This window comes from Dipodomys merriami, unplaced genomic scaffold (assembly GCF_024711535.1).
Source record: "Dipodomys merriami isolate MVZ:Mamm:240054 unplaced genomic scaffold, mDipMer1.0.p SCAF_29, whole genome shotgun sequence".
NCBI lineage: Eukaryota > Metazoa > Chordata > Mammalia > Rodentia > Heteromyidae > Dipodomys > Dipodomys merriami.
Genome location: NW_027204381.1, coordinates 16,887,412 through 16,911,439, shown reverse-complemented (window position 1 = coordinate 16,911,439; position 24,028 = coordinate 16,887,412). Strand labels below are relative to the sequence as shown.

The following is a 24,028-nucleotide window of genomic DNA, read 5'->3' as shown; positions in this document are numbered from 1 at the left end:
TCTTGGAGGTAGCAATTCCTTTTCATTCAAAGAAGCTCTCTTTGAAGCACATGTTGCAGATGAGGAAACTGAGGCACAGCGAGGTCACTTGCCTCTGGGGAAACACTTGGGGAGTTGACCAGAGTCTGGAACTGGGCTGATGTGTATAGGATGGGGAGAAACAAGTTGAATGGCTGGGATGAAAAAAATAAATGCTGGCCAGCTGTTCTCTGAGCCCTGAAGCCAGAGCAGGGATGGAGCCAGGAGAGCCCGCTGGAGGATGGCTATGCCCAGAGCAGCCCAGCAGAGTGGAGACCACAGCAGCAGAGACGGAGGTCTGGCTGACTTCCCAGGAAGAAAGCAAGAGAAGGAAGTGGAGGAGGCTCCCTAGAAGAGGAATGGTGAATAACCACAGGCATGTCTCTGTAGGCATGTGTGGCCTTGAGCTCCATAACTAGGTATCTGGGGGAGCTGTGGGGGTGTGACCATGGGCAGGGGACATTGGATCTCTCAGTTACTCATCTATGTGCCCCAGACCCCTAGTACCTGGGTGGAGTACAGAGAAGGTGGTTGGTCCATGAGTTTTTCCTAGGCTTACCACCCATTCTAGATGAACCACTAGACCCCAGTTAGCTAACCTCTACTCACAGTGACCCAGAGGGACTAGGAACCCAGGCGTAAACTCCACCAGCACACCAAGGATGGCTTTAATGGCGATCAGACCATGTCATCAGATCTGCCCAGCTTCCGCCCCACCAGGAAGAAAAGTCCTTCGTTGTCAGCCACGGTGGAGGAATAACTTTGAGGGATGACTTCAAACTGCTCGATGGTGTAGCCAGCCTCTTCCACAGCGGCCCTCACTGCCTCCTGGCTCAGGGACAGGCTGGAGAATCTCTGCTCCCCAACCATGTAGTAGCTGCTCTTCAGAGCATCCACGATCACCAGGAAGCCCCCGGGCTTGAGCAGGCCTCTGAGGTTCTCGAGGGCTCGGCGGTAGGCCGGGATGTCTGGGCAGGCCGCATCCAGGCACAGGGTGCTGAGCAGGCAGTCAGCCAGGGGTACGGGGACCCCACCCAGAGGCTGGCTCTGGGTCACGTCACACTTCAGCACGTGCTTGACCGCCTGCCTCAACTTCTCCTCCTTCTCCCAGCTCTCCACTCTGCAAAACACAAACCAACCAACATCGCTGGCTGTCCGACTCAGGGAGATCCCAGATGTCATTGGTGAGGACTGAAAATGGCGGTGTGGTCCAGAAATGTGTATCTTAAAGGGCATCCCTGTTGGGAAAGAAGAAAGGAAGGACTCTTTGGGGGAGATAAATGGAGCTGGGCAAAACCTTTTTTTTTTTTAATCAATTCTTTGTGTCTGGTCACATGGAAATGACAATAATAATTTTTTGCTGCCTGTTTCCACAATGTGCTGCCTCCCCCATGAAATTAATCTCCCTCTACTGCTTTATTATTATTGACTTATTAATTATGATTACTATCCTTTTCCCCTCCATCTAACTACAAGGAATGACCACTGGACCCTTACATAGCAAGTCATAAAGAGATCGAAATGTTGAAACATTATCTTTATAGTAGCTGCTGATTAAGCAAGAGTGTGGAATCATGTATTCTTTCCTTTCCTTTTTTTCTTTCTTTCTTTTTGACAATACTAAGGATTGAACCCAAGGCCTTGAGCATGTTAAGCAAGTGCCGTATACCATCCCCATTCCTTTTTGTTTTTTTTGGTTTGGTTGAGTGTGTTGTTGTAGTGATGGTCATTGTGTTTGACATAGGGTCTTGCTAAGACTTGCTTAGGTTGACCTCAAGCACCAGGAATGGAGCAGACTGTAGCTCCATTTTGGATACATTCCAGTGGAGCTCTTTTGAGGCAGATGAATAGGAACATTCGTAACTGGAAGGAAATGACTAGTTGAAGGTTCTCTGTCTTCCCTGCTAATTCCTCCAGAGAGATTAAGTACGGTGATTGTGTGTGTGTGTGTGTGTGTGTGTGTGTGTGTGTGTGTGTGTGTGTGTGTGTGTGTGTGTGTTGTCTATGTGTCTGTGCAAATATCAGAGCTTGAATTCTGGGTTTGCTCATGGCTTTTTGGTGGATAATTACAGATAAAAGTCTCACAGACTTTCCTGTCCAGGCTGGCTTTGAACCACAGTCCTTAGATCTCAGCCTCCTGAGTAGCTAGGATAATAGGTGTGGTCCACTGTTGCCTGGCCAAAAGCATCTCTTTGAGAGAGAGGTTTCTTTAATAAAGGCCTTACCAAATATATTCGCCATGACTTCAAGATCCTGATTTTGAGAAGAATATCAACATGCTTTTTGCAAGCCATAAGACTCGGGAGGCACAATGAAACAGAGGCAATTTGCTGGTGTACAGGACAAATTTGGCAATTGTGTGCATCTGGCGACAACACACTCGCACATCTTTTTTAAACAGATGTGGAAAGCGTGGTGTGGCGAGCTCTGACTCTAGGGAACCGGCAGCTCTGTAGGTGCTAGAGTTCTAATGTGTCAGGTGAGAGGGGGTCTGGCGGGGCTGCTCACTACAGTGGCAACTGGAAGTCTGGGGGTAGAGAAGAGACACCTGCCAAGCACACCTGTTTTGGACTCCCACTCACTCATGCCCTGGCTCCCCCATGGGAAGCTCTAGTCTAGTGCTTTTTTTCAGTGCTTTTCCAACAGTAACTTGCAGATAATCCCTGGCAGATCTCCAGTTGTGTATGGAGCCAGCTTTGACATGATGTGGAAGCCGCTAGTCTGCAGACCACAGGCTCAATAAGGCTGTGTCTATGATTTCTGAAGGGAAAAGCTCCTTTTCTTCTGCTCATGACATAAACTGAAAGTAGTAGGAGCTTCCCGTTCCATTTTCTGAATTAATAAAGGAAGAATGTGGGGGAGGAGTTTGGTATGGACGCCTCACAACTTTCTAGCAGCTGTGATGATGAGTGACTTCTCAACGTACACATCACACCCCAGAAAGCAGAGGAAGAAGAGACAGTTCCTCTGGTCCTTGCAGCCATCAACCCAAGAAACAGCTGCAGATAAAGGAAGCAATAATCTTGGGAAGAATAAGTTGTAGCTTGATAGCCACTCTGGAAGATGTGAGAAAGACCTAAGTTACATGGAGATCAATCACGATCTTTTTCCAAATAGCTGAAGCCCTGAGGTCTTGTGTAAGGATAAAAATGAGAAGACAGGAAGAACTCAGCCCAAAATACAGACCCTCATTTAGACACAGTGATGAGAAAGGGAAGAGTGTCTTCAGACCCATGCTGATTAGACTGGTCTGGGATAAGTAATGATTTTTAGCATCCTGCTGGATTCTAAGGGCTCCTTTCTGCATGAGATGGAAAGGCCCGTGAAGGCTCAGGAAATTGAGAACAGAGTCCTGAAAGCCTTCTTGACATATGATTTAGATTTTAGAAAGTGTGCCGTCTAAAGAACTGCTTTTTTTAAATTGAGTTTCTCCTAAACTTCTAAAAATCCTGGTAAATTCCTTAGTACATAGTTAATTTTTTGATAGTGTCCAAATATAGTTAATATCATTTTCATTCTGTGCGATCATGTATTTCATAGGAAAGAAAAGTATGAAATGAGTTTCATTCAGAACACTATGTCTTGACTTTGAAGACAAGGTATATATAATTCTGAGCAAGGGGATTGCAGGTTAGAAAAGGATAACAAAGAACCTTTCTCAATTTATTATTAAATGCCATAAAACGAAGCAATATTTAAGCTGTATTAAATAACTTTATGATGTCCTTTGTTTGTGAAAGGGACTTTACATTCCCATATATGCATGGAGTTCAAACTGTCACTTATAGCCAGGCATTGGTGGCTCAAACCTGTAATCCTAGCACCTCTCAGGAGGCTAAGATCTGAGGATTGCTGATTGAAGCCAGCCTGGGCTGGAAAGCCAGTTGAGACTTTTATCTTCAATTAGTTAAATCCCTCTAAAAATAGTCTAGAAGTGGCTCAAGTGATAGAACACTAGCCCTGAGCACAAAAGCTCAGAAACAGTGCCCAGGACTGGTGCACATGCGCGTGCGCGCGCACACACACACACAGTGTTACTTATAGTTAGGCATAGGATTACAGAACTCAACTCAGGTCCTAAGGACCATTTTTTGGTTCAGAAAAACCAACTGTCACTCAGGTACCCTCAAAGTCCCAAAGCAGACACCAGTGTTCTACCTGTTCCCTTCCAGGTCACACACATAGGTCACCACTGGAGACCAGTCAAAGGCCCCTGGCTCCTTCTTTAGCCACTTCTTCAGCTCCTGTAGGTTCTGATCCACATAGTCAGTGACTATGATCTCCTTGAAGGACTGACAAGCGGAGAGGAGCTGATAGATGGTGGGGCCAGAGCCAATGTCAATTAGGAGGTTTCCTTTGACGTCACCTGGTACAATGAGAAAGAAGGGAGTCAGGTGATAGAACTGTGGAGAGAACTGTTTTTCCATTGTCCTTGCTGAGATTGTGACAGAGATCCTCAAAGACAGACGGACATGCTATACACCACTCTCCCTGCGAGTCCCTGTGAAAAACATCTTTTCAGTTTCTGTTTTGGAAACAGAAAGCAAAAAAGCCACTTAAGATAATATGAGGTAATTAAATCCCTATGTCAGATGCCAAGTCATTTAAATTTCTATATTCACCAAGCCCCCAAAATAGATTCTAGCTGCCAGGATTCTAATTTGAATTAAGGAGTTAAGTGAATAAAGTATTAGGTTCCTCACTGATGAAAGTTTGCAGTTTTGGAAAAAGGGAGATATTGGCTATACATTTACTAAAGTCATCTCCCTCACCACCCGGAAAGGTTAATGATTATTTTGCTGAATGTTTTAAATGGAAGTTACCAAAGGTAGCCCAGTTTAGAGAATTAATAAGTTAATAAATGTTGGCTTTTCTAATTTGTTCTATAACACTCTCATACTTTTTTATTATTATAAAGTATCTATTTCTCAAGTTAACAGCTTAGATCTTTTTTCCATACCTTTTACTTTCAGATTTAGAGTTCAGGTTAATTCAGATTAACATTCCACACATAATAATGGATTATATGTTTAAAGTCTAAGCTACTTTAAAATTTCAGCATCCTTATGATTTGATCTGCTATATTCTTCAAGCAATTTAAAACATCTAATAGATTAGTATTGTGTGTGTGTATGTGTTCATGCACACGTGAGTGCACGCTCACACACCAGTACAGGGGCTTGAACTCAGGTCCCTTAGCTTTCTTTGCTCAATTCTACTGCTTTACCACTTAAGCCACAGTTCCACTTCTGGCTTTTTGGTGGTTAATTGGAGATAAGAGTCTCATTAACTTGGCTCATTTTGAACCATGATCCTTAGATCTCAGTCTCCTAAGTAGCTAGAATTATAGGCATGAGCCACCTTACAGGTGCCTGATCAGATGTTTTATCTTTAAAGGCTTCCTCACTTCTCATATTCCTCCCCAGGCCCAGGATGGAAGCATGTTTTTCTAGGAAAGAAAAAAGCAATCTACAGCTGGTGTATAGACCCCTAATCCCAAAAGGCTTCTATTGAACAATGAAAATACTACTTGCAAATAACTTGGGGGAAAGCTAATTTTTTGTTTCAAAATTGAGATTTTATAATGACTTCCCCTTCCCCCCTCCAAAGACAAGTACTCAGTTCTGAAGATTCTCCACTCATGGGTAACCACAACATTCCTTTCAGTTAAGAATTAAGTATCAGACTCCATTTCTTAGGCAGCCCATTGAAGTTAAGAGCCTCCTTGGAACCACCTAGCAAATCAGTGTAAACTCAGGGACAGCATGCTACCTGTTAGCATCCCGTTGGCATGGCCACACAGGGTTCGTAGAAGCACTGGGTAAACTACAAAGTAGCTAAGCCAACAGCAGTTGTTTTTTTTAAAATATAATTTCGTTGTTATCAGTAAGTTGTTGTACAGAAGGGTTAACATTCCCTAAGTTAGGTAATGAGTACAGTTCTTTTTGGATAATGTCGCCACTTCCTCTGCTTTCCCTTCGTTTCCCCCTCCTGTTCCTGTCCATAAGTTGCATAGTTCATTTTCCACGTGGTTGTATTCTCAATATCGTGACTCCACTCCCTTTGCACCCCCCCAAGACAGAAACAAAAGCAAAAAACGAACACCAACAATAACAAGAATAAAAGAACTATGTTTTCATTTCCTGAAATTTGTTTAACAGCATTTTAAATGTTCAGTGTTGTTATACTGTTGGGTTCTTCCCCTAAGACTATCCTGCTTTATTCTGTGTGTGTGTATACCTAGAGTCCAACATGTGTGATCATGTCCAGCTCTAGTTCAGATCTAGCTCTCACATATGAGAGAAAACATGTGTCCTTTGCTTCTCTGGCTTACCTTACCTAACACGATTTGTTCTAGGTCTGTCCATTTCCCTGAAAATGGATGAGTAAAGTTCCATTGTGTATAGGAACCACATTTAGTTGCTCCACTCATCTCTCGTAGGACATCTGGGCTATTTCCATAAACAACGTTAGCTTTTTGGGTTTCTCTTTCTTTGTTTCTTTCTTTCTCTTTTCTTTTTCTCTTCTTTCTTTCTTTCTTTCTTTCTTTCTTTCTTTCTTTCTTTCTTTCTTTCTTTCTTTCTTTCTTCCTTCCTTCCTTCCTTCCTTCCTTCTTTCCTTCCTTCCTTCCTTCCTTTCTTTTCTCTCTCCTTTTTTTTTTTGCCAGTCCCAGGGCTTAAACTCAGGACCTGGGCACTGTCCCTGACCCTGTTCATGCTCAAGACTAGCAGCCTACCACTTGAGCCACAACACTCAATTACTTCTAGCTTTTTCGAAAGTTTATTGGCGATAAGAGACTCATGGACTTTCCTGCCTGGGCTGGCTTTGAACTGTGATCCTCAGATCTCAGCCTCCCGGGTAGCTAAGATTACAGGCATGAGCCACTGGTGTCTGGCTATCAGCATTAGTTTTTAATCCTAATTGAATAAATAACGGATACCAAAGAGCTGTCAGAAAATGATGGCTAGACACAAACCCCATCTTGCCCCCCCCAAAGCTTTTTTTCTTTTATCTTTGCCAGTCCTGGGGCTTAAACTCGGGGCCTGGCTAACACTTGAGTCACAGCACCACTTCCGGCTTTTTCTGATGATATGATACTGAGGAATCGAACCCAGGGCTCCAGGCATGCTAGGTGAGCACTCTACCACTAGTCCACATTCCCAGCCTCCCCAAAGCTTTTCTATGACTCACATTTAGGTAAGAGCCAGACAGACAATAGGAAAACTTACCCAAGCAGAATATCTTATAAAGGCTTCTCAGAAGATGCCTCAGAATTTGGTTTTCAGAAGAGTGTCTGGGCCCAAAGTTGTAATATTTTTCTAGGTAATCCCGAGGATTAAAGTGGCTGCGATATGTGTCTTTGGAAGTGAAGCTAGATTCCATTGTGACTTGATTGTGTGCCCAGCCCTCTGTCCTCCTTCCTTCCTTCTTCCTGTAGAAATCGTTATGTTCCAGAGTCTTCCCTCTGTCAGTTGAACCATCCCTTAGAGACAGATGTTTGGTTAAACACTAACAGAGGAAAATAGACCACAAATGTCTGACTCTTTCAGAAAGTGATGGGTTCCTGGAGGAGCGAGCCTAGGAGAAGAGTGTGGCAAAGGGCAGGCCAGGAGCTCTGTGCCTTGTTCTACTGGGTGACGATCCGCTGCAAAGGCTGCAGACCAAAGAAATCACCTGGGCTCATCAGGAGAAATGATTCTTGTTGATGGACCTCTAAGTTCAGAGAGAGGGGTCAGTTCTGAGCAGCGGCAGTCTTCTCTTTTTTACAGTGATGTCTCCAGAAAACAGAGTTGCAAAGAAGGATTTACACTGAAGCATGTATCAGGTGCTAGTGGCTTATACTTGTAATCCTACCTCCTCAGAGGTTGAGATTTAGAGATCATGGCTTAAAGCTAGCCCAGCAACAAAAGTCTATGAGACTCATAAGAATGGATCTTTTGTTCAAGTGTAGAGCACCATCCTTGAGTTAAAAAAAAAATCTAAGGAGATGGGTGCTCACACCTGTCATCCTAGCTATTCAGGAGGCTGAGATCTGAGAATCAAGGTTCAAGGTCAACCTGGGCAGGAAAGTCCATGAGACTCTTAGCTTCCAGCTAACCACTAGTAAATAGGAAGTAGTGCTGTGGCTCCAAGTGGTGAAGCACTAGCCCTGAGCAGAAGAGCTCAGGGACAGTGCCCAGGCCCCAAGTTCAAGCTTCACAACTGACAAAAGAAAGAAAAAAGCTGAGGGATAGCGGGAAGGCCCTGAGTTCAAGCTCCAGGACCTGCACCACACACACACACACACACACACACACACACACACACACACACACACACACACACACACACACACACACACACACACACACACACACAATTTAAGCATGTAAAGAAAAGGGGGAAACAAGGCTTAGGAAATATGTTCAGAGCTGAGGAATGTTGGCTCAAGAATGCATTGCATCTGGAAAGAGTAATTGAAAACACCTGGGAAGGCTTGCTGTGAAGTCTAGGCCATCCAGCAATCCTATAACTCTCCTTGAGTCCTGATACTACCAGTGGGGGCGGGGGTGGGGGGTAAGAGAGGAGGAGGGAATGCTCCAATGTTAGACAGCACAAAAATAATGTAATCAGACTGCATTAGCTTCCAAACCCATAGGGGAAGGGAAATGGAGTGACAAAATAATATCAATTTAGAAGCAAGCAAGAGGAGCTGGAGGTGTGGGTCAGTGGTAAAGCCCCTGCCTAGCAACTAGGAGGCCACCAGTTCAAACCTCAGGGCCACCATGGGGGAAACAAAAGAACGAAGCAAGAATGGAAAAAAACCCGCCATCTGTCAGGTCTCCAAGGCCTCACAGGGAATTGAGGCAGAGTCAAAGAACACATGTGAGAGTCAGGAAAAGCAAGCAGTATCTGGCTCTCCAGCTTTTGTTTTTATGCTTATGTGGTGCTGAGGAATCGAACCCAGGGCCTCATGCGTGCAAGGCAAGCGCTCTACCACTGAGCCACCTTCCCAGCAAGCAAGCAGTATCTGAACAGCAGGATTCTTCAGATGGCACCCAGTGCCATACAGCTGTGAGGATGTTTGGGCCTTTGTAAGATGATTAGGTCACAAGGGAAAAGCCCTCCAAATGGCACAAGCCAGGGAGCTTGCCTGGACCTTCCACTCTAACAACATCAGGAAGTCAGGAAATGGTCTCTGCCCCACACTGGCCCAGTTCCTTGACATCAGACTCGATCTCAGCTTCTAGAAGGGTGACGAATATAAATTTCTGTTGCTTCTAAGCCACCCAGTTTATGGCCGCTTGTGATAGCTACAGGAGTAGGACTGAGACACCTACACATCTGTTTCAAGAATACATTTGGGCCTTTAATAAACCACTACATGCTAGCTCATAAAGCAAGACTCAAGAGCCTTCAAAGGACTCGTGCAGTATAGTAGTTTCTTAGCTCAATGGATTTAAGCTAAAAGACCAACAGAAATAAAGGTCATGAGAATACTCTTGTTTGTTTGAGAATGAAGAAACATATCAGTAAACCCATAGTTGAAAGAAGTCAGGATGGAAAATATTTTGAACTGAGCAGTAATAAAAAATAACTAATTAAAAAATGTGTGGGCTACAGTTAAAATGGAAGAGAACTCCTACTTCTCAAATTTGTATACTAGAGAAGGGGATGAAAATTAAGGCGCTGAAGAAGTTAGAAAAGGAAAAGTAAAACGGACAACAGTAGAAGGAAGAAAATAATGGAAAACAGACCACCTAAGCTACAATAGAGAGGAAAATGAGACCTAAAAGTTGATGTTCTGGAAATTCACATCGTGATTGCATTTCTGGCCAGAACAGTCAAGAGAAACAAAATGAAAATGTCATTGTCCAATGCCAGAAATGAAGAGAGGAAAATAGTAGACGCTTGCAGACATCTCAAAGATAGCAAGAAAGTCAGGCTCTGGTGGCTCACTACTGTAATCCTGCTAGCTCGGGAGGCTGAGTGCTGAGGATCACAGTTCAAAGCTAGCCTGGACAGGAAAGTCTGTGAGACTCTCATCTCCAATGAACCACTCAGCAAAGGCTGGATATGGCCAGAAGTAGGTCTGCAGGCATGCGTTAGATATTCACTTAGGATCTTAAAATTTTCAACTAATTTATTGGTAATCTTTTGTTATCTTTCTTTTCTTTTCTTTTTTTTCCAGTCTAAGGCTTGAACTCTAGGCTTGGGCAATGTCTCTGGGCTCTTTTTGCTTAAGGGTAGCACTCTACCACCTTGAGCCACAGCACCACTTCCTTAATTTTAATTTTTATCCATACTGAGATTTGAACAATTAGCCCTTTGTGCTTTAGTTATTTTTCAGATAGAGTCCCATGCTTCTACTTAGGCTAGCTTTGGAGACCAATCCTCCTGTGCCTCCCAGGTAACTGGAATTATATGTATGCCTTACTATGCTCAACCCAAACTTTACAATAGTTTTATGAGTTAAGGACTATATCCCTGTTTGGTTTATGAGGAAACTGAGGCACAGATAACCTGCCCAGGCCACACTTGTAGATAGCGATACAGCCGAGGGCTGTTTTAGACTAGTTCTAATCAAGAGCCTATTCTTTTAGAAGCTATATTATAACCAAGGTGGTGAGTGCTAGGCATCATAGGTGATTTATCACTAACAAAACAATTAATGGGACTGGAGGCATGGCTCAAGTGATAATACACTAGTCATGAACAACTGAGCAAGTGTGCAAAGCCTTGAGTTTAAGCTTTGGTACTCTCACCAAAAAAAAAAAAAAAAAGTAAAAATAACTATTGCTAATCATAGCATTTTCATATTGTAGAAGAAATACCCTCTGGTTTGTTCAATAGATTCAGAATTTTTAATAAGCTCAAGTTTAATATTCATCTATAATAATAATTTCTTGCCAAACTGGAAAGAAAATGAGACTACCTAAATCTGCTAGGGAACATGCATACAAATCCCATTGGCTATCATACTTAATGATAACACATTTGAAAACTTTCTGCCTGACATGAGGCTAGAGATAAAAATCAATTTTATTCAAAATTCTGCTAGAGATGGACAACTACAGGAGGTGAGAAAAAGAAACAAAATTAAAAACCCTGTAGGAATTAGAAAGCAAAAGATAAATCTGTTATCAACAAATGATGCGATGATTCCTAACAGAAAATAAAAAGTAAATTCCTGCAAATAACAAATAGTGCAGCAGAAGTTCCAGATACAAATAAAAAAACTACAGAAAAAAATCAAATTTATTTCTACTAAGCAACCATTATAAAATGCAGTTTCAAACACACTTCTTCCCCTCACAATGACATTAAAAAATATGAAGTGCCTAGGAATAAATCCAACAAAATATGTACAAGGCTTTTAATAGAGAAAATTATAAAATTTTATTGCAGGACACTAAAGAAGATCTAAATAAATGGAGAAAAATACTACTTGGTGGACTGGAGGACTCAAAGTTGTAAAGATGCCATCGCTATCCAAATTGATTTAAACACTCACTAAAATCCCAATTAAAATCCCAATAGGTTTCTCTGTGTGTGTGTGTGTGTGTGTGTGTGTGTGTGTGTGTGTGTGTGTGTGTGTGTGTGTGTGTGTGTGTGTGTGACTCGACAAGCTGGCTCTAAAAAATTATATGGCAGTTTCAAGGGCCAGGAGTAGCTACTCATTGAGAAGAAAAAAAAAGGTGGGAGGACTTGCTCTACTAGATAAAAAATACTTATTATAAAGTCATAGTAATTAAGACATGGGATATTGGCACTAGGGTTGATAAATAGACCCATGGACCAGGGCAGGAGGACCGCGAACAGATCCAAGCCTTTCTGCATATCTGATCTATGGCAGGGGTGACAGCTCCGATCATGGAGAAAGAGAGAGACTTGCCACAAATAGTATTGAGATAACCGGGTGTCCATAGAGAAGAAAATTGAATTAGAACTCCCTACCTTTGCACCACACACAAAAATGAGTGACAGCTTATTAGCAAGCTGTACACGAAGGGCAAAATGCTATAAAGATTTTAGAAGGGGACATAGAAGAATAGCTATATAACCTTGGGCAAAAGGAAAGGATTTCTTAAACCAGACACCAAACTCATGAATTGTAAATGAAAGATTTGTACATTTGAATGTAAGACAATGAAGAAGTTGGGTTCCAAGGATAATATGCAAGACTGAAGAGACAATCCACAGAGTGGAGAAAAGACATTTACCACACATAAAACTGACAAAGGGGATCTCAAACTGATGAAGAACTTGCATGATCAACATGAAAAGGAAGATGAAAGCAGGAGACTTGAGCGGTCTTTATATAACAGAGAGAACTCAAATGAAGCTATGAAAGGGTATTTGATCTCATCAGTGAAATACAAGGAAACCACAACAAAACACTATTACGCAGTCGTCAAATGGTATCTGACCAACACAAGGGTTAGCTGTGTTTCTGGTGGATCTATCAGTGAGGTACCTTGAGCAGTACAATTGTGGAGTGTGCATATACACCCTACCCAGCAGTGACACATTGAGGTATGTGCTCAGAGAAATCCTGGCCCATGCTTGTGACTATTCTTAGCAGAACTGACCAGAACAGCCCTTAGAAACAATCGAAATGTCCAGAAGGAGTAGAAGAAATACAAATATAAAAAATGAAAATGAACAAATTATAATTATAGGCACCACATGTACAAGGTTCTAAATGATGTAGGGTGAAAGAAGCAAGTCAGACTTTTTTTGATGCCTTTTATATAAAGTTCAAAACAGGCACTGGGCACGGGTGACTCACAGCTGTAATCCTGGCTACTCATGAGGCCGAGATCCGAGGATTGCAGTTCAAAGCCAGCCCAAGCAGGAAAGTTCATGTGACTCTTATCTCCAATTAACCACTAGAAAACTGGAAGTAGAGCTGTGGCTCAAAGTGGCAGTGTGCCAGCCCTGAGCAAAAGAGCTCAGGGATAGCATTCAGGCCCTAAGTTCAAGTCCCCACCAACCAAAAAATAGTTCAAAATAGGCAAAGGTGAATGGTATTATTTGGTAGTGTTTAAATGGGTGGAGAAAACTATAAAGAAAAACAAAGCACACTAGGCACCCGTGTGATTTGAGCATCATGGTTTGAAGCCAGCCTGGGAAGAAAAAGTCCACAAGACTCTTTCTCCAATTAGCCATTAAAAAAAAATCAACACACACACACATACACACACACACACACACACACACACACACACACACACACACAAAACAACAAACAAAAACAGTGGAATGATCACTGTAGCTTTCAAGGTAATGATTGCTTCTAGGTAGAGTTCAGAGAAATAAAGGGTCGTGTTTGGCACTTCTAAGATCTTACAGTGTTGCCGGGCACTGGTGGCTCACGCCTGTAATCCTAGCTACTCAGGAGGCTGAGATCTGAGGATCTCGGTTCAAAGCCAGCCTGGGCAGGAAAGACCATGAGACTCCTATCTCCAATAAACCACCAGAAAACCGGAAGTGGCGCTGTAGCTCAAGTGGTAGAGCGCTCGCCTTGAGCTGAAGAGCTGAGGGACAGCGCCCAGGCCCAGAGTTCAAGCCCCACGACCGACAAAAAAAAAAAAAAGATCTTACAGTGTTGACTAGTGTCTATTCCTTATTAATGACTATGTGAATGTTTTATGAACTTTTTAAATTTTATTTATTTATTGTTGGTTGTGGGGCTTGAACTCAGCATCGGGGTCCGGCCCCTTGAGCTTTTTTACTTAAGGCTAGTGCTCTACCACTTTGAGCCACAGCCCCACTTCCATGTTTTTGAGATGCCTGAGCTGGCTTTGAACTGAGTCCTCAGATCTCAGCCTCCTAAGTAGCTAGGATTACAGGTGTGAGCCACCAGTGCCCCGCTGAATTTTTTTTTATATATTACAAGCTCTATCTCACAAGTATAAAAACATTCTTCACTTCTATAGACTAAGGTACTCAATACTAATCTAAGTGTCCCCAAGTTTCCTCTCTGGGCAGGACCTAGCATGCTTTTTTCACTGAGTTTTACCCAAATGGGGTCAAACCACCCAAGCACACTGAAGAAGAAACAAACATCACAACACACATGGGGCACGGATGGAGGAGAACTACACAAACTATAGCTCACGTCTTTTGCCTCCAAGCTTCTCTTCCTGGCCCTGGAATCATCCTTCTTCAGATAACACCAAGGCCTGGCTGAGACCACAGGCCCAAGGATGCCACGTGTCCTGCTTATCTCCAGATGAGAAAGTGCACCCTGCATGCACGCCAGCCATTCACGAGCCTGCCTGGTAAGGCGGGGCCTCGCGTCTCTCACCGGGAAATGTCTCAAATCACACCTCATGGCAGCTGGGCCTTCAGGTTCAGAATTTCAAGCCAGGGTCACATGCAGCAACACCCGGGAGGCAGAAGAACTGGCCATTTGGAAGCCTCTCGCGTGCTTGGCCATTGATAATGAACAACATTACAACCAAAATGATCACTCATCGGAAAGGATGCAGTCCCACTGGGCCTGACGGACTGGAAATCCACCCACCATGGAGATACTGACTCATCCACAGCCAATACACCCTATTCTCACAGTTTCCCTCTAAACTCCTCTTCCCAGAACCAGAAGGGCCCTTCTTGCTCTAGATACCAGGGAAGCCCACCTCAGACAAGCCCAGGAATAACTCCAGAAGGTGTGGAGAGGCCCTAGAGAAACGCTTCTCTTTGCACACCCATGTCCCTTGCTGACCTCCAAGAAAGAAACGCACGCGCAGATGCACCCTAGCAATCACCAGGTAGCTCAGCAGTTAGGTTGCAGAGAAATGCTTAAACCAACAATTGGATTCCACTAGAAGGCACTATGAGGGATGGCAAGGAGGGAAGAGAGGAAGCAAGGGATGGGAAAGTGAGCTAGTTGGCTTTAGGAAGGAGAGAGATGGACAAAACAGAAGTATTGGGAATAGAAGCAGTTGAGAGTTACTTGGAGAGGATTCCTCGTGTGTGTGTGTGTGTGTGTGTGTGTGTGTGCGCGCGCGCACACACGCGCGTGCTGGTCCTGAAGCTTGAACTCAGTTCCTGTCACTTTTATTTGGCTTTTTTGGTCAAGGATGGCACTCTACTATTTGAACCATGACCCCACTTCTGGCTTTTTGGTGGTTCACTGGAGATAGGAGTCTCTCAGATCTGTCTTCCTAGGCTGGCTTTGAACCTTGATCCTCAGATCTCAGCCTCCTTTGTAGCTAGGGTTACAGACGTGAGTCACCGGAGCCAGGCTAGAAAGATTCTTGAGCGCAGCCAGGCCAGTTTCTGTAATCCTCTGGGGAGGCTGTCAGCCCCTCTGCCTGGTTTGTGAGCCGCTGGAAGACAGCAGCTGTGATCCCCACCTTACCATTGTGGCAGGAGATCCACGTGCACCAGCAGCCACAATGCCAAGGGCCAGCAGGGCTGCAGGGCGGGGCTTCCACAATACCCAGCTGGCCAAAGCAAAGCCAAGGAGCGGCATCTGTGCCCTGCATTGCTTGCTTCCTTCTTCCCGGCTGTTCACCTACATCACTTCCGTTTCTGCTTTTGAGCTCTCTGGTCTGGTCCATTGATATGATTGCTCTGGCTTCTTCCTCATTCTTGTAACGTTTGATATCTCTTTAGGACATTTGTCACTGCCATACAAATGTAAGGATAATGTATGTTAGTCTTTTCTCCTTCTGTTTGTTATCTGTGTAAAGAAGTAGTTTTCTGTTCTAGTCAAAAGATGTTAGAACCAAGATTAGATCTTGTCCTGCTGTTTCTCTCTTATTGTTCTGTTGTACTTTGTTTTTGGGGGAAAAAGAATTATTGGGGTCAGGTGATTAAAAGAAAATGCATATTGAATTGGAAAAAAAAACTGTCAAAGGCTGACACGGGCTGTTTTTATAAAATACAAAACGTGGCCAGATGTGATCAACTCAGGGAAATCAGACTCTGTAAATACAAAGCAGCCACAGAGATAAAACTCAAGATTGACATATTCCAGTGTCCTAGCACTAACTTTTTGAAAGAAACCAAGAAACTGGGCAGTAGAAGAAAATTCATTCATTTCATTCTACTTTTTTTTTTTTTTTTTTGCCAGTCCAGGCTTGAACTCAGGGCCTGGGCACTGTCCCTCAGCTGTTTTGCTCAAGGCTAGCAATCTACCACTTGAGCCACAGCACTATTTCTGGCTTTTTCTGTTTTGTAGTACTGAGAAATTGAACCTAGGGTTTCACACATGCTAGGCAAGCACTGAACCACTAAGACACATTCCCAGCCTTCATTCGATTCTAATTTCTTTTTTCCCTTTGTAATTTCCACTCTTGTTTCCATTCTAAGATGCTTATTTTATTCTCTCTCTCTCTCTCTCTCTCTCTCTCTCTCTCTCTCTCTGTGTGTGTGTGTGTGTGTGTGTGTGTGTGTATGTGTGTGTGTGTGTGTGTACATACCAGTACTAGAGCTTGAACTCAGGGCCTGAGCACTATTACCTTTGAAAGTGAAAAAGCTTTCAGTTTTTGGTTGATTATTTGGAGCTAAGAGTCTCATGGACTTTCCTGCCTGGGCTGGCTTTGAACCATTAATTCTCAGATCTCAGCCTCCTGAGTAGTTAGGATTATAAGTGTGAGCCATGATGCTAGGCCTTCTAGATTCATTTTCCACAGGGCACAGGAGTCCTTGGTCAGCTTCACTGTCTGTTGAAGTTTACAGAAAAGTTGCTTATTCCAGCAACTTCTAGGAAACAGGTCTCCCAGAGAAAAAGATAAAGGGTCACCCCTAAAACTAACTTCCCAGTCTCCAAATTCTCCTGTCTAATATCCGGTCTCCCCAGTCCTGTCATCCTTAGCCTAAACACTCAACTCTGTGAAATCCTTCTGGAAATGTACAAAGCAGCTAAGGAAGTCCATTCTGCTGAGGAAGAGGTGTCGAAGAGTCTCGGGAATACATGCACGCTTACTAAATTGGTTGTAGCCCTCAAGGCTAGCAAACCAGACCTGGAACTTTCTCAACACAACACAACCAATACCACCCATGTTGTTCATGACTTTGATCTCTTGCTCACTCTCTGGCCTCTTGCCTCTAAAACCCTCCCTCCCTCTCATCCTTTAAACTTGGCTCGGGTGTTAATTCCAGGAAGCCTTCCTTGACCTCCCTGGCCCCGTCGAAGGCAGCTCTTCTGGGCTGCCAACACCCTGAGCATCTTGCTCTCCTGTTGAAATGCCCCACACTGTATTGCATTGATGATCATTTGCCCCTCGAATAGCTTGGATAATACTACATATGGATCTCTATATTCCTACCACATGCATGGATGACTTAGTACATGCAATTGGCCTTAATGTGTGTGTGTGTGTGTGTGTGTGTGTGTGTGTGTGTGTGTGTGTGTGTGTGTAAATGGAATTCTATGCCTCCATCAGAAAGAATGACATCGCCCCATTTGTTAGGGAAATGGAAAGGCTTGGAAAAAATTACATTAAGCAAAGTAAGCCAGGCCCAAAGAAACATAGGTCCCATAGTTTCCCTTATTTGCAATAACTAGTATATGTCTAGGACAAGTAGAAAAGGTCAAAAGCTATGTACATATGACCAGATAAGATGAAGTTAAGCGAAATGAACTCCAAGATAGGAACACAATTGGTTTTTCTTTCTTGCTATTGTTTCTAATGTTTTTATAAGGTACCATGTGATTTTTTTGTTGCTTTGTATGTTCCTCCCCCATAGTATAACCTCTGTTTGCACTGTATTTGATGTCGGTATAATCTGGGGAAGGGAAGGGAAAAAACAAAATGTTTAAACAGGGATACAGGTTGGCCCATTGTAACAATGAGATGTATAAGACACTATGTTGAAAATGAACTTTACAATTTAGGTGGGGAAGGGGGGGAGAGGGGGGAAGGAAGGGATGGTAGGGGAAAAACAAAGGAGGAGGCAACAATGCTTGATAAGAAATGTACTCATTACCTTGCTCATGTAACTGTAACCCCTTTGTGCAGTATCTTCACAATAAAAAAAAAAAAACTTATTTAAAAAATAATCCCAGCGGGTTATGGATACAGCAGAGGAGGCTGGGAAAAATTCCCCGGAGTAGGGGGTGGGGGCGGCGGGGAAGTCAACAGGTGTGCCCATCCTCCATCCTGTCAGCCAGGCTACCTGTGTCATCCAGGTTACATTCCTCGTGGAGCCCTTGGAACCTGAAGAACCTGATCAGCTTTCCTGGGCCTGAGTTTCTGCTGTGGAGGCAGAGCTGTGTGTCTCACTTGTGGCTGACTGAAGGTCAGGTTGCTCTGGACTGGCAGTGGGCCTCTTCTTCTTGACTGTCCGCACAGAGGTCAGCACCTAGGAGAGCAAGACAGCAGACCACAGGCCAAAAGAAAAGCAGCCAGGAAGAATCCTGCCCTCATGGGCCAGGCAGCCTTGCCAGACCCAAGGCTCTGCTGCCCCCTTGTGTCCAGAGAGGAAATGACAAGGAGAACTCCATCCCTAGCATGTCTAAGACGTTCTGGCAGCCATTCTCCCTTCTTCCGGAAGGAACACCCACAACTGGAGACCAGATTCAACAGATGACCTGGCTCGTTCCCAGGAATGGGCCACCAGGTTGTTACCAATTACTGCCTGGAGGTCTGAGTGCCTGGAACCAGCCTCTGGAAGGGGGAAGGGAAGGATTTGAAAAGTTAAAAGCTTTCCCCCAGACAGAAACAAGCTGGGAGCAGTTGCATCTGGCTGTAGTTTCTGCTTCCAGAGTTCTTTTGGTTACAGAGCAAGGAGGTTGGGACCTGCTGATGCTTCCTGCCCTTGCACCCTGTGTGTCCAGGCCCAGATCCGTCTGTCTGTAGCAGGCACTTGTAGACCCCACCTCCCCAACAACTCCTCTGTTTCCACTCTTCTCCTTGCTCTTATTCACTTCCTTCCCATCTTCTCGCACACGGGAAGCATCCCCGTGTTTGGGAGATGTTGTCTGTTCCCTTCTCTTCCTAAACAAATTGAGGGCAGGGCCTTGCATGAAGCATCGCGGTGCCCTTAGACTAGAGATCAGGGCCCAGCACTAAGTGGACACACAGTACCTTCCTCCCCATGGGTTTCTAAGCATGGCTGCTGCCTGCCCATACCACCCCCACCACACGCACACACCTGATTCACATGCCTCCCGGCCTTCCGCTGTGACTTCAACCCTGCCTGCCTGGCAACCTGGTCGCCACTGTTAGTTCAAGACTCAGTTTAAACACACTGCAATCTATGAAGCCTCTCTTATCTCTCCCAATGATGCATCTCTCCCTGCGAACCCTGACTCCCAGAACACGGCTGCCATTACTATCTGCAAGCGCAGCAAGGGTGAGAGTTGAAAACATATTTACTTAGGAACTCTGATTACCCCTGCAAGGAAATCGAAGGCCCAATGTCCCTCGGGTCCCCTCCCTAGCTGTCCCCTTCTGTCCTCTTCTGTGCCAAATGAGCCTGCTTCTTAGCACCTCCTTCCCAAGGGCATGTTTTTAGTAGAGTCATTCCTTCAGGAGACGTGCCTCCCCTTATCCTTCTTTTAAGATTCATCTTAGACAACCGCAACTCTATGAAACTCCCACCCCTTTTAGTATCTTCAATTAATCCCTCCTTTTTCCATGCTTTCCATCATCCCTTGGTGTTAGGAATTAACAAACTGGGGCTAGGAATGTGGCTTAGTGGTAGAGTGCTCACCTAGCATGCATGAAGCCCTGGGTTTGAGTCCTCAGTACCACATACGCAGAAAAAGCCAGAAGTGGGGCTGTGGCTCAAGTGGTAGAGTGCTAGCTCTGAGTAAAAGCAGCTCAGGGACAGTGCCCAAGCCCTGAGTTCAAGCCCTGGGACTGGCAAAAGAAAAAAAATAGAATTAGCAGACTCTGGGTAGTTATGCAACGCACACCTCTAATCCCAGCACCGGGGAGGCTGAAGCAGGAGGATTGTGAGTTGGAGGCCAATTTGGACTGCAGAGTGAGACCCTGTCTCCAAACAAACAAACAAACAAACAACAACCATAGAGTCAGCAAACACTGCCTCCAAGAGAACTTCGCAGCCCATTGCTGTGTTTTGTTTTGTTTTGTTGGTCCTCTGGGGGCTTGAACTCTGGCAGGCCTGGGTGCTGTCCCTGTGCTTTTATGTGTAACACTAGCGCTCTACCACTTGAGCCACATCTCCACTTTTGGCTTTTTGTTGGTTTATTGGAGAGAAGAGTCTCATAGATTTCCCCGCCCAGGCTGGCTTTGAACCGCGATCCTCAGATCTCAGCCTTTGAGTAGCTAGGATGACAAGCATGAGCCACCAGCTGTTGCTTCTAATTTCAGCAAACTGTGACCTCTTCATGGGCCCTGAGTACCCCAGGCGGCCAGCTGCAAAGCCCATTCACAGTGGACTCACAAGGTGTATGTAGAGAGTTGAATATCAGGTGAGCCCCGGGTTGAATAGCCATACAGCCAGTGCCAGAACTTAGAAAAACCTACTCCAGGACACACCTCCTAATTCCGGCTGGCCCGGCTGGCCTACCCACACTTCATGCAAAGAGGCAGACACTGGAGTCAGCCCAAGCATCTGCCCCGGAGATGCCCAGTTCTGCGGCCTTGTGCTCTGTCCCGCACTCTCCCATCATGCACAGCGTCCTTGGAAGGCTCCTAGGTTGGGCCATGATTGTGTAGACTCTGTTCCCATCTGCCACAGGCAGGAGCCTGTGACCCCACACCCTGGGCCTCAACCTCATCTTTCATAAATGTGGAGGGGCCATTGCTGGGTGAAACTCCTCCGACACACACAAACACACACACATGTGTGTGCACGCACATGGACACACACATGAACGTATTATTATGTGGTCATGCACACAGGAGAACAAGGGGACATTTTTTGTACAGGGGCCCAAACCCACAGCTTTGCACTTTATAGGCAAACAACTCTACCTTGGGGCCACTTTCCTAGCCACGTAAGAAATCTTCACATGATCAGCACATTTTGCCTTATGCCAACAAGAACATTATAATCCTTTTGTAAAAAGCTCACTGAGGTATCTGCAGGAATGGAGGGGGAGAAGCAGGACAGGACCTCTGAGCTGTAACCATGTTTAGCCTGAGGACCAGCTCTGAGCTCAAGCTCTGACACCTGGCACAGTCTCTAGCTTTACAACGGTGTGCGCAACAAATATTTGCAGACCAAATCAGTTACTGGCTTGCTCGCGTTCCATGCCTATCGACAATCTCACACTCCCCTGCCTTCTTGAAGCTGGTCTGTTCAAGCACCAGATGCTCAGGGTGCTGGTAGTAGTTTCCCGGAGTAGCAACCTCGTAATCCTGTTTGTGTTACCGTAACAAAACACCCGAACTAATTAACTTTATACCGAAAAGATGGTTCTTTAGTCCACTATCCTGGGGATTGCGGAGGGGGAAGACCCAAGACTGGGTGGAGCAGCTGCGTTAGGCCTCGGTGGCCAAATGACAGATTGGCCAGGCACATGTGGCAGAGCAAAACATTCACGTTTCATCAGCCAGGAAGCAAGGAGAAAGAAGAAGCTCTTCCAATGTCCCGCCCCCAATGACCTGAAGACTTCTCCTGAGGCTCCACCTCCGAATGTTTTCCCATGGCCCAATAGCGCCACCATGGGGCTGAAGCTTCCAGGACACTCAGCATCCAAACCATAGTAGGTCTCCTCTCAATCCAAGTGTCCAGATCTTCCTAAAGTGCTCCAAGCACAACAGGTAGGTATTTCTCCTCTGGTCTCATCACACACTCCTGGAAGGCCCTGCTTTTCGCCTCCCACTTGTGCTCCTGACTGCCCTTCGGTTATCTCTTCCATATCCCTTTGTCCTTGCTCCAAACTGGGCTAAAGACAGTTGAGTTTCCTCACTCTTCATACAATTGATTGGAGCATGCGCACACATAAGGCAGGTCAGAATCTTTATCTACAACAGCACATGAACAGTTATTACCAAGGGTGTTCACAGTGGATTTTTAGGGTCCTACAATTCCATTTTAGAGATAAGGAAATTGAAGCTGAGGGGTGTGTGTGTGTGTGTGTGTGTGTGTGTGTGTACTCAGGGCCTGGGCATTGTCCCTTCACTTTTCACTCAAAGCTAGCACTCTACTGCTTGAGCCACATTTCCACCTCTGCTCCCTGCTTGTTGGTGGTCAATTGTGAATAGGAGTCTCATGAACTTTCCTGACTTGGCTGGCTTTGAACAGTGATCCTCAGAGCTCCTGAGGAGCTAGGTTTTCAAGCTATCAGCACCAAGCTGAGGCTCGGAGATATGACTGACCTCCCAGAGGCTACAAAGCCGGAAGGCTGAAGGCAACAATCCTTTCTTCCAGATGTTGAAGCTGGTCATGTCATTTTATGGGACAAGACTACCTCGTTTCTAGGGGTGAGGATGGAGGGGGCGCATTTGAGCTCAGAAATGGTGCCACCCCAGAGGACCTCCCACAGAAGATGGGGGGGGCTTTGGCCTTTTTGCCCCATGACATCCTGTAGAGCCCGGTTGTATTTCTTCGGACATGTTCTTGTTTCCCTACCCTGGGCCATCCGTGGAGCATGTTTTAAGCCTACCTGCTTGAGGCTGGCTTCCTCATTTAGCTGACAATGGTATATCCTAAGCCTTTAAAAGCACTGGCCCTGAGGATTGGGAAAGAAAAACTGGCTAAATGAGTGCGAATGAGGTGGCTGAGAGATGGTGGGAATGCCTGTAAGTCTCAGCCCTTCCCAGCTGCCCTTTCTCCAGCCTGGGGAAGGAGTCTGTCTCCCTGGGGTCCATGCTGTCAATGGAGCTGGGGCTGCCAGCCAGCCCCCTGCAGTCCCAGCCTGCCCCCCCCCCGCCCCTTGCAGGGCCTCCCGTGGGTATTTCTCTTTCAGAGGTGGCACCGAGAACCTCCTTGTCCCCCACTGTGTGGAAGGTGACCTCAAAACCCCCACCACACACTCCCAGCCTCTGGGCTGGCCCAGGTGGCCCTGCAGTAGCACCAGGCATCTGGTTAGACAGCAGGTGCGGGTACCCGGCCTCCAGGTGTGGGGAGGACAGGGCTGCAGAGGTCTGAGTTGAGCTGGGACGGGGCTGAGCTTGTGTCCGGGTGGAGGAGGGCGCGCTCATTCGAGTCGTGTTCACTGCACGGCCATCCCCTGCCCTGCCTCTCATATGAGAACCCAACACACAGGTGGGCAAGGGGGACACAGGGAGATGTGTGGCCTTCAGGGACAAAGCCAAGCCTAAGGCTCGTTGACCTGTATGCAGAGAATTGTCTACCGCAGGCTCTGTCTGTCTGTCTGTCTGTCTGTCTGTCTGTCTGTTTCTCTCTCTCTCTCTCTCTCTCTCTCTCTCTCTCTCTCTCTCTCTCTCACTCTCATGTCTCATGTCTCTCTATGTGTTTCACTGACCTCCTCTCTCTCTCTCTTTTCTTTTTGGTTGGTCGTGGGGCTTGAACTCTGGGCCTGGGGCGCTGTCCCTCATCTCTTCCGCTCAAGGCAAGCGCTCTACCACTTGAGCCACAGCGCCACTTCCGATTTTCTGGTGGTTAATTGGAGAGAAAAGTCTCACAGACATTCCTGCCTGGGCTGGCTTTGAACCGAGATCCTCCGATCTCAGCCTCCTGGGTAGCTAGGATGACAGGTGTGAGCCACCAGCTTCTGGCCTACCGCTCTCTTTATCTGCCTCTTTCTGTGTCTCATGTCTCTGTTCTCTGTGACTCTGGTGTGTCTGCCTCTCTCTATCTCTGCCTGTGTCTGTCTCTCAGCCTCTCTCGCTCTGTGTCTCATGTCTCTGTCTCTATCTGTGACTCTATCTGTGGGTCTGTTTTTGCCTCTCTCCTCCCCGCTCTGACTCGTCTCTGTCTCTGTCTCTGTCTCTGCAGCAGGCAGTGAGGAGAGGAGACTACTGGTTCTGTTGCAGCTCCACCTTTGGCCTAGCTTCTCACCTGTCCCCGGCCCCATCTGCCTAAGCCAGGAGCTGCCTGCGCCATCTGATCCCTGCGCTCTTTTAACCGTGGTGCTTAAATGCCTTCAGATGGCAGAACACCTGGAAGTCTTGGTCCGTTTTGTACAACA

General features: G+C 45.7%; 1 protein-coding gene across 2 annotated transcripts; it reads right to left on the bottom strand.

Moving 5' to 3' along the window:
* Window positions 1-559: 559 nt before the first annotated feature.
* On the bottom strand, window positions 560-19,945 carry Nnmt (nicotinamide N-methyltransferase). Of its 2 annotated transcripts, XM_070038505.1 has the most exons (5): window positions 18,136-19,945; window positions 15,527-15,638; window positions 7,248-7,501; window positions 4,177-4,384; window positions 560-1,138 (listed from the first exon to the last, which is right to left on the bottom strand). In XM_070038505.1, the coding sequence occupies exons 3-5, from the start codon at window positions 7,399-7,401 to the stop codon at window positions 697-699; spliced, it is 804 nt and encodes a 267-aa protein (XP_069894606.1). In that variant the 5' UTR covers window positions 7,402-7,501; window positions 15,527-15,638; window positions 18,136-19,945; the 3' UTR covers window positions 560-696. The 2 variants fall into 2 exon arrangements, with proteins under 2 accessions (XP_069894606.1, XP_069894607.1); XM_070038506.1 differs by lacking the exon at window positions 15,527-15,638.
* Between the last annotated feature and the right edge of the window lie 4,083 nt (window positions 19,946-24,028).

Excerpts from the sequence above, each read along its gene's own strand:
- Nnmt (XM_070038505.1), bottom strand. The coding sequence starts at position 7,401 with ATGGAATCTAGCTTCACTTCCAAAGACACATATCGCAGCCACTTTAAT. Across the intron at positions 4,385-7,247 it reads TTATAAGATATTCTGCTTGG|GTGACGTCAAAGGAAACCTC; the intron begins GTAAGTTTTCCT and ends TCATTGTACCAG. Across the intron at positions 1,139-4,176 it reads TGTGACCTGGAAGGGAACAG|AGTGGAGAGCTGGGAGAAGG; the intron begins GTAGAACACTGG and ends TGTGTTTTGCAG.